At 37.4% G+C, this 13,340-nt stretch overlaps 3 protein-coding genes across 6 annotated transcripts in view; 2 read left to right on the plus strand and 1 right to left on the minus strand.

Moving 5' to 3' along the window:
* The window catches only part of clns1a (chloride channel, nucleotide-sensitive, 1A), a 7,377-nt gene extending 5,219 nt beyond the window's left edge, over nt 1-2,158 (plus strand). For 2 of the 4 annotated variants that reach the window (XM_008426488.2, XM_008426486.2), the window contains 2 exons: nt 916-982; nt 1,787-2,158. In XM_008426488.2, the coding sequence (XP_008424710.1) occupies nt 916-982; nt 1,787 (68 nt within the window). In that variant the 3' untranslated portion in view covers nt 1,788-2,158. Of the gene's footprint in view, nt 1-915; nt 984-1,786 lie in introns of those variants that run through there. The other 2 variants (XM_008426489.2, XM_008426487.2) reach the window with 1 other exon arrangement.
* A 1,041-nt stretch (nt 2,159-3,199) lies between these two features.
* aqp11 (aquaporin 11) lies at nt 3,200-6,775 on the minus strand. The gene is made up of 3 exons (XM_008426491.2): nt 5,599-6,775; nt 4,531-4,647; nt 3,200-3,931 (listed from the first exon to the last, which is right to left on the minus strand). Exons 1-3 carry the CDS (start codon nt 6,194-6,196, stop codon nt 3,831-3,833), a joined length of 816 nt encoding a protein of 271 aa, XP_008424713.1. The 5' UTR covers nt 6,197-6,775; the 3' UTR covers nt 3,200-3,830.
* Nucleotides 6,776-8,436: 1,661 nt separating this feature from the next.
* Nucleotides 8,437-13,340, plus strand: part of pak1 (p21 protein (Cdc42/Rac)-activated kinase 1) — a 52,197-nt gene continuing 47,293 nt past the window's right edge. Inside the window, exon 1 of the mRNA XM_017308397.1 lies at nt 8,437-8,646. The gene's annotated coding sequence lies outside the window, so the exon portion shown is untranslated. The remainder of the gene's footprint in view (nt 8,647-13,340) is intronic.

Consider the following 13,340-nt stretch of genomic DNA (forward strand, 5'->3'; position numbering starts at 1 on the left):
AAAGTTCATTTTCTAGGCAAATATTGACTTTGCAATTAATTGCCGTTAAGCTGATCACTATAACATTCTGGACTATATGCAAATTGCCATTATAAAAACTGAAGCAATAGACTTTGTAAATATTAACATTTGAATCATTCTCAAAACTTTTGGCCATGACTGTACATCAAGAAGATAAATCGACACAAAAGATGAATTTTGTCTAAAATGCTAAATACAATATGAAAAATTAAAATATTTAAGTAGGATAGAAATGCAAAAAAGAAAAACAAAAGGGTAGAAAACAGTTTTAATTTGTGACGTCAGAAATGAACTAGAAAGAGCATTCAAACTTTTTTGCAGGAATCAAATTCTCATTTATTTAAAAAAAATGCAAATTGAGAGGTTAAAATGGTTAATTCACATTAAAAACTATTTAATTGATCCCAAAGGGAAATTAAATTATGTTTTAACGCATATTAATTCAAATTTTTAACAGAATAATGAGAATCCATCCTGAAAGCTGCTCTCATCGGCTGCAATACAAGATAATTATTTTTTTTGTAAAGTTTTCAGATGATTCAAATCAATCAATCAAATTTTATTTGTATAGCACATTTCAGCAGCAAGGCGTTTCAAAGTGCTTTACATAATTGAAATAAAAACAGCATGTGACATTTAATAAACGGTGAGAAAGAGAGATTTAAAAAAAAAGATAAAAACATTATCTCAAAGCGTCAGAAAAGGCAGATTAGATTCAACAAAAGTTTTTCTTCATTATGGATTTAGTAACTTTATCCTTTTAATAAAAATGCATAATTCAGTAGAGGTCCAGCCAATTAGTGCTACTAGTCTCTTACCAGAGTGCACTTACAGAGTAAATACTGTTTAGGAGACTGAAATATTTTTTATGCACAATCTGTTTTGTTGTTGCAGATGGGATGGAGGTGGATGCTGCAGCGATGGAGGCCGGTCAGTTTGAGGATGCAGATGTTGAGCACTAGTAAGGACAATTCTTTATATTTATTTAGAATAAATGTGCATTAGAATGTGTATTTTTAAATGTTTTTCATATTTGACAAATTTTTCTCATTTAATTGGATATTTATGGAAATATGCATAGGATCCTGTCTTGATGTTAAATGTTTTCCAGAGTTGGTTCCTTTTGAAGGTTTCAACAACTGCAGTGATGAGTCGCATTTCTGTGGATTCTAACAAACGTCAGGGTTTAAACAGATTCAGCTTCTTCTAGAGCTTCAATGATTTATCAAATAATTGGTGATTAATCAATTATTTAAATGATCAAGTAATTTAGTAACCGATTAATCGTTAACTGGAATATGCAGACTGTTAAAAAAGGCCATTTGCTGGAAGAACAACACAGTCAGAGCCGTAATTGAGCCAAAACTGTACAAATGAATACATTTTGCTTTTAGGATAAAACCTTTGTCTGAAAATGTTTTTTACCCAGAACTCCTCAAGTGACAACGCTTTAGCTAATACCTGGTTCAAATTCTGTAAAAAAAAAAAAAATCTCAAATTAAGCATCTTGTCAGAATAACTGATTAATCGTCGGACTAATTGTTCGTATGAGGCCTTGTTCATCTTGCTTTCTGTGCTGAAATGACTTCAAACTGAAGGGATCTAAAGGCTCCCTCATTGATCATTTATACATTTAGCACCGAGTAGCTCTTATCTTGCATTCCCAAACAGTAAAGCCAAATGTTAGGAAAAGGCAGTGACAAAATATAAATGGAACAAACGCTGCTGCACGCCTTGTCAAGCATATGTTCGACTCTCCCTGCAGGACGAAGTCGCGTCCAAACGAAGCACCAGTGGGATCAGAGAAGAAGATGGCAGCACTTATTTCCGTTGGTTCTGCTCTGGCCCGAACCCTCTTCCTGTTGCAGGAGCTTTATGTTGTTAGTGGTCCGTCTTGCATCATCTCATGTCTCATGTTGAAGCTCAGTTTGCAGCATGTTGATGCATTTTTATGGTTAGGTCATCAAGCTGCTGTGATGCAGGGAGCTGCTGATGAACTGTTGGAGAAAATACTCAAATCCTATTGACTCTTAAGAAAACATTTTGTTTTGTACCTAACAGTTAATTTACTAGATTTTTTTTCCGCCTCCCTAGATGTCTTTGTAAGAAATAATCAATAAAATAATTTTGTATCTTTTGTTCTGAGTTTGATTTGTTGTCTGAGGTTTTGCTTAATCAGACTAGTTTAAGGGTTAAATTAAATGGATTCCCACAACATGATGCTGCCACTTCCATACGTCACTGGATGGTACAAGTGTCCCAGTTTTGCCTCCTTCCTGAGTGATATGATGGCTGGACATAATTGTCTAAACAGATGAATGTGGCACCTTCAAGCATCTGGAAATGTTTTTTAACAAACCTCTGAGATGTTCACAGAACAGCTGCAGTTTTCTTATTTCAAATGTGCTCAAAACATTAGAAACTAGTCAAAATACTTTGAAAGATTGTGTTTTTGCAGTGAGGTGACTTCTGAAAACACGTAATTGCAATGGATTTTCTTTACGGGTAGATAAAATAATCCTGGAAAATATAACCGTTTCATGTTGGGGTTTTTTTTGTTGTTTTGTTTTAAATATCTTAAAAACTGCCAAACTGGTGACGTGACCTTCCCCCTTTTATCCACAAGTTCCTCTCGAATTGCTATAATTGTTTTCCTGTCACTCCACGCTGTTCTTTTTTTGTTTTTAAGCAGTTATGAGGCACGTGGCTGAGTAAGCTACTCAGCGAGCTGTTGCTAGGCAGCCGAAGAGCGAGTGAGTGAGTTGCTAGGTAACCAAAGAGCGAGTGAGCTAGCTGACGCCACCAACCTAGCTTAGCTAGCCGTGGGAGCGGCAGGTAATGTTAGCTAAAAGATGACTCGCTAATACCAGTGCAGCACGTTAAGCTTGTCAGAGCAAAAACGGATGTGTGTTTTTTGGTCTGGGAGGGGTAACATTACATTTTTACTGCTAAAAACAATCTTTGAAAATACAGTATGATTAATTTTGTATTTGTCATGACGCCGATTGTTTTTTTTATTTCTATGAAAAAATTAATTAAATTGTGGAGGGACCCCTGCTGGTCAGGGCCCCTGGAATTGCCATCACCTTTCCCTCCCCCATAACACGCCCCTGCCTGGGCCTAATGCTGTGTCACCAACCACTGAATCTGTCCAATATGTATATAAAAACAAACTGCACAGTTTTAACAATTTTATTTATACTATCGTTTTTACTGGAATCCATAGGCACCAGTTACATTTGTGCAAAAAGTAAAGGACATGTTGTGCAGAAGATTCAGTTACAGTACAGCTTTAATATCACATTAAAACATGAATAACACTGGTTACGTTTCCTCTGTTGAACAATTTGCTTAAAATATTACACAGAAGTAAGATGTTTTATTATACTATCTATACATTATTTTATCCAAATGCAAATATAAAACTGTTGCAATAGATTTTAATATTTTAGCTACATTTGTGTGGTCTAATGAGCTAAAGATGGTAAAATGTGGTTGGATTTTCTTTTAAAATCCAACGAACTGGTCAAATTTTATCAACACTTTCTCAGATTGAGTTTATCAATCTGAAAGTGTTGATAAGTTTGCCAAAAATCAAATGCCTCTACTGAATGTTGAAGTAAACAAATGACTTGCTTGTAGGATTTTGTATTTCAGTTGTGCTTTAGATGTCATCTCTAGTCTAATTTACATTAAAAGTCTCTCAGATTGAAATATTTAGAAAAAGCAGCTCAGCAGAAACTTAGATATTGTTAACTGTTAATATTTACGCTTGATGTGCTGTGGGTAAACATGCAGCCCTGCAACGCTCATGCCTGCTTCTTGGTCCGCAGCGGGAGATGAAGAGGCGACGATTTTTGTGAAAATGCAGTGATGAGTTTATCAAAGAGAAGCACTGAGCTCATCATACCTGAGATAACAGGAAGAAAGAAGATAAAAATAAAGTAAAAAGGATTAAAAAGAGTTGGATACAAAGACAAATATGTCTTACATGTCTACATGTAATATGTATTTAGTCATTTTGATACTGTGTGCAACATACAAATGAGTCTTGAGAATCCAGTATTTAATCAGCTTATCAGATTTATGTCAACACTTTGGCTGTAAGCAGGCAGGGACACAAAGCTGATTTTAATTTCTTTACCGGTGCAAAGATTCAGCTGAATAATTTTATATGTAAATCTGAAATAATGCTCTTCTGATAAAGAAATGACTTGGTTAAAACGTTTACATTTGGCTTAAATTGTTATTTGCTTTTGAAAAGCAAAATTAAATTTAGAGCTGATAATCACAGTTTGCTGTACTTCTAAGGTTTATTTTTTCAAATATTAACAGTGTTAAACCCAGTCTGACTGGTTAAATAAAGCAAAAAATAGATGAAGAAATAGAATAATTTGGAGTTGAAAAAAGGACACAAATGTACAAAAATATAACATATAATTAATGACTAATCTATAAAATGTGACCTTAGCTGGTGAAGTTTCAGACGGGTTCGCCAGTTGGTCTTACCCAGAAGTGGACCCAACCAGTACACAAAGCAGTACTCCAGGAATGAGTTCCCACTGCAGGGGAATTGCGTGGAAAAGGCCACCGCCGGGTTAAACACGGCTCCAGTCACACCACCGCCTAAAAAACAAACACACACTTATCAAGGAGAATTTATTAAGTTATGCACCAATTTATTCAGAACCAGTAATATATGGAGAACCAAACCTGACATAATAAAAATAAAAGCATAAATATATATTTAGTTTTTCCTTGTCCTTACACATTCGTATGGAGGACCAAAACTGACATAATAAAAAATATACTTCTATTTTTTATACTAAAACATTTAATTCAACTCATGCACAGAGAGAGAGAGAGAGGGGTATTAGAAAGTTTAATTGACAAATGAAAGTCTTTGGTGCTCGGACCCTGGAGGAAGACGTTATGCTGAAAACTGCTGTCAGAGAAAATGAGCCGCTGTGTGTATAAAAATTAGAGACGTCTTCCCCTCTTGGGCCCGAACCCAGGTGGTGGAGAGGATGGTGAAGACTGAATGGACATTGAAGAAGTCTTAATGGTGGAGGAAGGTTGAAGCTCAGCCAACGAGTGGACGCCGGTGAACAGCTGGACCTTATCAAGGGAGCGACGCTTGATGATTGGAGGAGGAGATCATCACCGATAGGTTGGAATCGAGGCGCATGACGACATCTTGGTTGGGCAGGTGGGGTGAATATCATAGTCTTCCAGGCTGAATTTTCGCCTAGGCTTCATTTTTCAAACTAAATATTTTCCAAACTGAATATTTAGCTTAGTTTTAAAGCTAAATATTTAGCTAAGACTTAAACAATTAGTTAGGAACAAAATATTTAATTTGAATGCTAAATATTTAGTTAGTAAAATCATTTTTCTATTTTGAATTAAATATTTGGTTAGGAACTCTGACATTTATAAATGTGTGAATAATATGATGAAAATGTGACTTTGAAAAATAAATACCCCAAATTTTTAAATAAATAAAATTATTGCTGTTAACTTTTCACAAACGGCACCCCATAATTGACAGCGGATTAAAAAAACAAACCAACCCACCTGCATAAACCGCTGTTGCTATGGCAGCAGCTACTGCGTGCACGCGGTATTTCTCCTCCACAGATTGCGTGTGCGTGATGACAGTCTGAACAGCGAAGGCGCACATCAGCTCCACCGCAGCAGCCTGCGGTAGAGGTGCGTGGATCGCGCTGACACACCGGAACCCCAGCAGCTTATGGCGGCTGTGGAGTCCCGACATCCCCATACCCCAGATCACCGGCACGGCCGCGCGCGCTGCCACCGCCGCAGCGAACTGGCACGCGATCCGCCGCACTGCGCACCCACCCGATAACCTCGCGCGGTACGCGCGCTCAAGCGCACTGCAGGGGTTACCCACAGCCCCTCGGAAGGTGAGCCCGTGAGCCACTGACGTCACATACGTCAAGGTGAGCGCGAGCTGAGGCGGGATGCCGCCGGACTCAGAGAGCAGCTTCAGCTCGTGCGTGCAGCAGCAGAGCTGGAAGGTCGACACGAGCTCCACCGCGTACGGTGAGAGCCCGGTGTTCGCGAGGCCCCGCATCAGCAGCCTGCGGGTCACGTCGCTCAGCAGCACCACCACCGCGAGCACCGACAGAGACACGGCCACGTCGGCAGCCATGGATCCGGTCTCTGGGCGCGGATTTTCAGCCGATAGGTCCCCCGCTGGAGGTCACCGGGTTAGCGCTCCTCAATCCCGGAGGATGCGGGGTCCATCCGGGACAAAGTATTCTTCAGTCCCGGTGCTGCTCACATGGTGCGGAAGTGACTGAGCCCGTTTCCCTCCTCCTGCCTCTCCTCCTGCCTCACCGCTGCTCATTTTCCAGTCAAAACCTCCGTCAGCGTAAACAAACATCCCTTCACGTTTCAGGTGTTTTAAATATAAATGAATCCTCTTATTATTAACAAGCTTCATGAGTCTGTTGGTCGACTTTCTGCTTTATAAGTCTCACTAAATCAGAGTTGTGTCGTAATTTGTACCATTCACTCAATTACAATTACTTTAATAACTTTTTTAAATGTAATTTTAGGAGTAGTTTTACTACGCTGTACTTTTTACTTTTACTTGAGTAATTTTGTTATGAAGTATGGCTACTTGCGTAAAATTTCTGGGTAATTATGCAGTGAGTAACTTAACTGAATGAAAAACAAACATGTTTCAACAAAATATTCACCAGACACAAACACCTGCAGTTTGTTCAAATTTAATAAGTTTTTTTTAATTAAAAAAGACTGATTGGGACATTTTTCTATTGCTTGATTTTGTTATTTTTTGTTACTTATGAATTATTGCAATATTCGTCCTTAAAATACCAACATTTTCACTTTATATTTTGATCTGTCTGATTATGTAATTTGTGAATATTAAATGATTGATCATTTAATCAGTTGTCCATCACATTTGGAGAAGAGGGGGGGTAAAAATTTTGTATTTTTACCAAATACTTTTTTACTCTTGAGGAATTTCTTGGACAGCTACCGTTTACTTTTACTTGAGTAAAAATATGTTGAAGTTCTACTTTTACCTCTGTGCAATTACTCTGTCCATCTTTGCACAAATTTGGAAAACTGCTAACAGAGCTATAATTACACAAAACTGGTTTGTTCTATGGAGGATGGATCCTGCCAAAATTTGCAAATATATAGAAACGTAGAAAATAATAAATGACTTATTAGTGTGATGGTGTATTAAGTCTGTTGTAGAAAAAAGAGGAGTACATTTTTGACATTTTTAGATTAATCTAGAAAAAAAGGAAAATTGGGAATTTGAAAAGTTGAAAATTGGCTTAAAAATCATAAAAGTTTAGCTCAGTCCCAGAAATTTTTAAGAAACAAAACTTGAAAAGTTTCAAAAGTTTACAATTTTGACTTTTGAAATTCAGAAATGTTTTATCACGAAAATGTCTCTTTTATTGTAGCAAATATTCAAACTCAGAAATTTCTAAGTTCTTTTTCTAGAAAATTTATAAGAATTTTTTGGCTGAAATTTTGTCTTCTTTTTTATGTGTAATAATCCTAATACGTCGTTGTACATTGATTTATTTTCTCCGTTTTCTCTTTGCATTCCCCTTCCTGTTTTCTCCTTTGTTCAGTTATTTACATTTTTCTTTTTTTTTCTTTTTTTTCTCTGACAGAAATAAATAGTTAAATAACTATTTGTGCCTTCAGATATATTGTTACTTACTAGGGAAATAATACATTGTTTAGCAGTTTAATTACCTTGATGTGCACTCCACCTCTCTTACCGCCAGATGTCACTACCTCCCCAATCTTTAATCTGCATCATTCGCGTCAGTCATGGACTATTATATTGTCTATGGTCAAAGTTCTAACTGATTTTAATATTACTTTATTTAGATCGAGTTTTATTGGTGTGGGAAAAGACGTTTGGTTTGTAATTAATACAATTAATATTATAATCAATGTATGTTTTATTAATTGTGTAATTGTTAAGTTATATTTTCACTCAGGGTGAGCGCTAAAATAAATGAAGTTTTATAATTTTTCTTAATTTTAATTTTGTAAGGATACGTTGTAGTAGTGTAGAAGTTCCCTTCATGATCTGCAGAGAAAGAAGAATTTTACCGTCTATGAACCAGTTAAATTTGTTTTTACACAGTTAAATTCAAAAGTTACACCTGAACGCAACGCCATCCATTCTAAATCTGTGTTAGAGCTAAAGTTTCGGACATTTCGTCATCGACTTTGAACGTAACACCGCTGAATCTTTACCGGCAAACTTGGACCCGCCCCGAGTTTAGAACGAACATCTACATTAGCCAATAAAAAGCTTGAGTGTCTCCTGATTGACCAATAACGTTCTTGGAATCACGTCACTGTAGGCGGGTCTTTCTTTGCAGCAGGCTTCGCTAACAATAGCCTGGCCTCTGCGAGTTTTATCGTTAAAAAGGAGCAACCAGGAGGGCGACAGAGCAGAGCAGGTCTGAATCGACAAATAGGGAGAGAGACGGGGGGGAACAGAGTTTGTTGAATACATGAGAAGGTGTGACACGGTGACGGAAAATTACAAAAAAATCATCCAGGGATTTATATTTGCTGACAGACCAAGTGGTGAGTGATCTTTTTCTACTTTATACCTTACCGTTAGATTAGCCGTTGGTGCGGATTCCCTGCCACGGGCGCGTGGTGCGCTGTGATTTAAGGGGCTAATTTCCCTGATAATAAGAGGGGGTTGTTGCTTACTACACTACACTGGGAGCACAACATCATCTTTTTGTTCATTATCTGCATCCCTGGCACCCTGCTGGTTCATGAACATCCACTTAGTGTGGACTTTCAGTCTGTCACGGTGAGGTTATACCAGCCGGAGGCGTGGGTGGTGTGATTATTTTTCTTTATATTACCGGGTTACCTCCCAGATCTCCACTTGGCTGAGTTTTGCTGGAGGCATGGCAGGCCGAGTTCAAATGAATGAATGAATGAATGAACTTTTCACTTTTTCATTGCGTATTTGTTATCGCCTGGTTTTTCCAGACAGTATTAGTCCATGTGGTTTAAAAATCTTTTAAAAGAGAGAATTTAATTACACAGGCGTGTTTTACATACACATTTGAGAAAATACTCCAAAATATATCACTTTAAATATATCATAAATTATAGTGAGTTAAAAACAAAAAAGCAGACAGCCACCTTGCAAGATTATATACACCTCTTTGAGTATTCCTTTTTATTTTACTATAATAAAACCACAAATTTCAGTGTATTTTATGTGACGTCTATGTAATGGACACAATGTGGTGCATGATTGAGATTAAAGTAATAAAGTCTTTAAACTTTTTTTAATCTGATTTTTTTTTAATGGGTGATTTTTGGCATTGGCAGCAGAAGTGTTTTGGGGCATATTTCTATCAACAACTGACATTTTTGTCCATTCTTCTTCCTTGCAAACTTAGCCAGAATGAATGAGATTCTCTGTGCAAAGTATTCTTTGAGTCTTGCCACAGATTTTCAGTTGAATGTGGTTTGGACTTTGACTAGATCAATCTAATTCATTGATAAGCTTTACTCTAAATCATTCCATTATGGTTCTAGCTGTATTTTTGGGGTCATTGTCCTGCTTTAAGGTGAATCTCTGCAACAGTTGCTAGTCTTCTACCGCCTCTGGTTTTCCTCCAGGATTACTCTGTATTCAGCGCCACCCATCTTCCCAACGCTGACCAGCTTCCCTATCTCTGTTAAAGAAAACTATTCCCACAGCATGTTACCACCACCACTAGGATGTTTTGTCCAGGGTGATGGTTTTCTGTAATACATTGTTTTGATACATTGTTTTGTACAAGTAAAATTGTACAAATTTTGCTTGTATAAAAAGCTCGGTTTTGGCCTCATCTGACAAGTAGACCATCTTCCTGCTGGGTCCAAATGGGACTGCTTATTGGTTTCTTTCACCAGTGACTTCCAGATTTGTACAATGGACAACCAATTGTTCTCCTGATATCAGATTCTCTCAAGGACAGCCATGTTGTTTTATTTTTGTAATTGCTTGATAATCTTTCCCTTTTCAGATGATTTCCAGAGCTCGAGTAGTATTTCCAAGCCTATGACATTGTCTTCTTCGGTCTTCATGATGCTATTTGCTGATGCCTAAGGGTTCATTCACACCAGCCATATTGAGTACGCTTTAATCAAACTGTAGATTTGCCTAGAAAGTCTGGTTTGTTTGTGAAAGTGTGAATGCGTAATAGAACTCTGATGCCGACCAAAAAGGTGAACTCTGGTCATCCTACAAACCTTGGTCTCAGTTCGGTTGAAGTTAACTTTGCTTCGGTTCGAATGCAGATGTGAACACCAAGTGGACTTCCAAAAGCAGGAAGTAGACCACTACACAGGGCATTCTGGATAAAAACATCTAAAACAAAGGTGCAATTTTGGCACTAATGGGAGTAATGGCTTGTGATTTTTATTCTATTTATTTTTTTACCAAAAACAAAAGAGAAAGCATACGACCTCTAAAATCTGACGCTACTCAATTTTTGTTTACATTTCGTGAAGAAGGAAGTTGTGCTCGGTGTCTTCTTCAGAGGTTTTTGTGTTGTTTCCTTCAGTGGCTCTTGGCGCAGCGCCACCGCAGGCGAAGAGGGGAGCAGCTTTTTCAAAATGTTTGGATCGCTTTATACAGAGCATTATGAAAGAAAGCCAAACCACCTGAAAATGTAACAAATGTTGCAACTTCGGTCCCCAATCAAACAGAATCTACTGGACTAACAGGTGTGAAAACACCTTGAGAAACTAAATTACTCAGTGGACTCTATTTTTGGATTTTATTGACGGTTAACAGAGTAAAGAAGGGTTAGTTCCAATTGCATTCCACATTTTTCAGTTTTGTTTTTTTTTTTGTAAAAACCATTAAAGCCATGTATCCTTTGTCCTTCATTTTACTTCTGAATCACTTTTGTTGGTCTATTGTGTAAATATTCTAATAAAATACATTGAAGTTTGTGGTTGAATTCTTTGGCAAGGCATTGTGTATCTGGAAAACTGTCCAATTTAAAAGGGAATCAAACATTCCTGTAACGCCAATGTGTTACTTTACCGTAACCTCATTGTGCTTTTGCACAGCCTGCTGTGTCTTTGATGGTAGAGAAGCCGTTCTCTAGTTTTCTAGGTTTTATGCAACACTCTGCACAAGATACACTCACGCTCTTCTTTCCACAGGGCTCAGCAGAATCCCTGTACATCCTCGAAAGTTAACTCTGTGGTATTGGCCGCTCTGCTGCACATATATCTGCTGCATCGCATTGATTGGAAACAAACCAGGACACTTTTGGCATTTTTATTAGATTTACAAGTTAGATCTGCTGTTATTGCTGCTTCCTGACTCTTTAAAGTCAGCCAAAGCCTTTAGTCAGCTGACACATTTTCTCTGAGTGCATACTCACCGAGACAGATGATTTGCCTCAGCTGTTCTAGATTTGGGTTAAGAATTAACAGCTTTAAGGAATGGTTCTGTCTTTTTTTTTTGGTTGTTTCCTTTATAAACAACAAAACTGTTAGACTGGTATTTCCGATTTTGCCAATATGTTTTTAATATCTGTATGCCTTTTGCAAAAGATTTTAGTCATTGATATTTTTGTAAGAGATCTGTAGACTTGTTGGTGGTATTTTGAAGTTTTTTCTTTGGGCTTTGCCTGGTTTATTACTCATTTTCAGTCAAAGCCCTGGCCATGACAGCAGATTGTTCAATATGTTTCTAAATAAACAGAAAAAAGGGCCCAAGTGAAAATGATTAAATTATATCTGAAAGTAATTTCTTTAAAAATGGAAAGGAAAATCCAGCAAAGACCTCATATAGGACATAAAACATCCACTTCAGCTGTTATCTCTTTGGGAGCCAACATGTTGGTGCTAAAGTCCTATTTTCTGTTTTATCTTTGGTAATTGTCATGGATTAAACTATGATAGAACAAGCTGTGTCTTTATGAGCGGCTGTCTGAAGATCCAGTTAAAAATAGCTCATTTCTAAAAGTCACAACTGATTCATCTCTTAAACTTGTGAGCATTTCTATGGCTGAATGATTCAAAGGTCAGAAATTTGCAACTATGTTAAGTGAGTACATACACCAAAAATAACACTGTTCCAGCTCTTAAAGGGAGTTTTTTTTATTGTAAAAACTTTTGCGTTCTTCTTATTTTTGGACTTTATAACAGCATAAACATCTGAAGATGCTACTTTGCTAGTTGTTTGAAACCACTTGGACCCACTGGACAACATGCAAGTGTTTTTGGAAGTGACAGTTAAAGGGTATACAGAAAGGCTAAAGGAAAGTTCTCCTTTCTACACTTCCTTCAGTCCCAGAGTTTTTGGTAGTGATGCATCAGTCAATCAACCAGTCATCAAAATTGACCCAGTTTCCATTTGCTGATGAGTTTTCTGCCTATGAACGCATAAACATACATGATGTTCTTTGAATCACTTTCTCTAAAGCTTAGTAAAATCAGATAAAGGTGCAGGACATATTCTGTGATGCCTAAGCAGTGACAATCAACATGTAAGACGTCTGTGAATCCTGGAAATGGATAGCAGCTAGCTGTCATATTATCTTCATGCAGGCGACAACAGCGTTACTTTCAGAAAATTCTTCTAAGTAAGATCACCTATGATGTGATGAATTACCTAAAAGATGCTGAAAGTCTCAAAACACTCAACGTCCGGTCCACTTGGTGTTCACATACAAACTGCACCAGAGTTCACTTTAACCAAATTGAGTTCTAGGTTTTTACGTGGACCACTGTTCGCTATTTTGCGTAATCGACCAAAGTTTGATTGTACATTCACACTTCCCCAGACAAGCTGAACTTTCTAAGCAAACAGACTGGAATTTGATTAAAATGGATCAGGCAGGGCTGGTGTGAATGAATCTAAAGTGATTCAAATCTAAAATTAACTTTTCAAATCACACAGTAAACAGAAAAAGTTGGCCAAAACTCCTCGACAGTAATAAAGTCAAAACATCTACTTTGATAGCCCATTGAACTTTTCTTTTCCTCATACAATCTTTCCATTCCATTTTTACTTAATAAACAATGTGAAAGTTATTTTTGTCTGCATTTGAGGTTGGAGTCAAATGTTTTTAGAACCTGCAGGACCAGATCATTTTTATTGTAGAACCCTAAACTGAAAGATGGTGTAGTATAGCAGTACTGCTATACTACACCATCTTTAGACGCTTCAGACCGATAATCTGTACATGTAACCGGTGCTGGTTATCCTGTAGCTCCAATCAGCTCTGCAGTCTTTTCAAACA

The sequence above is a fragment of the Poecilia reticulata genome, linkage group LG13 (assembly GCF_000633615.1).
Source record: "Poecilia reticulata strain Guanapo linkage group LG13, Guppy_female_1.0+MT, whole genome shotgun sequence".
Classification (NCBI taxonomy): Eukaryota; Metazoa; Chordata; class Actinopteri; order Cyprinodontiformes; family Poeciliidae; genus Poecilia; species Poecilia reticulata.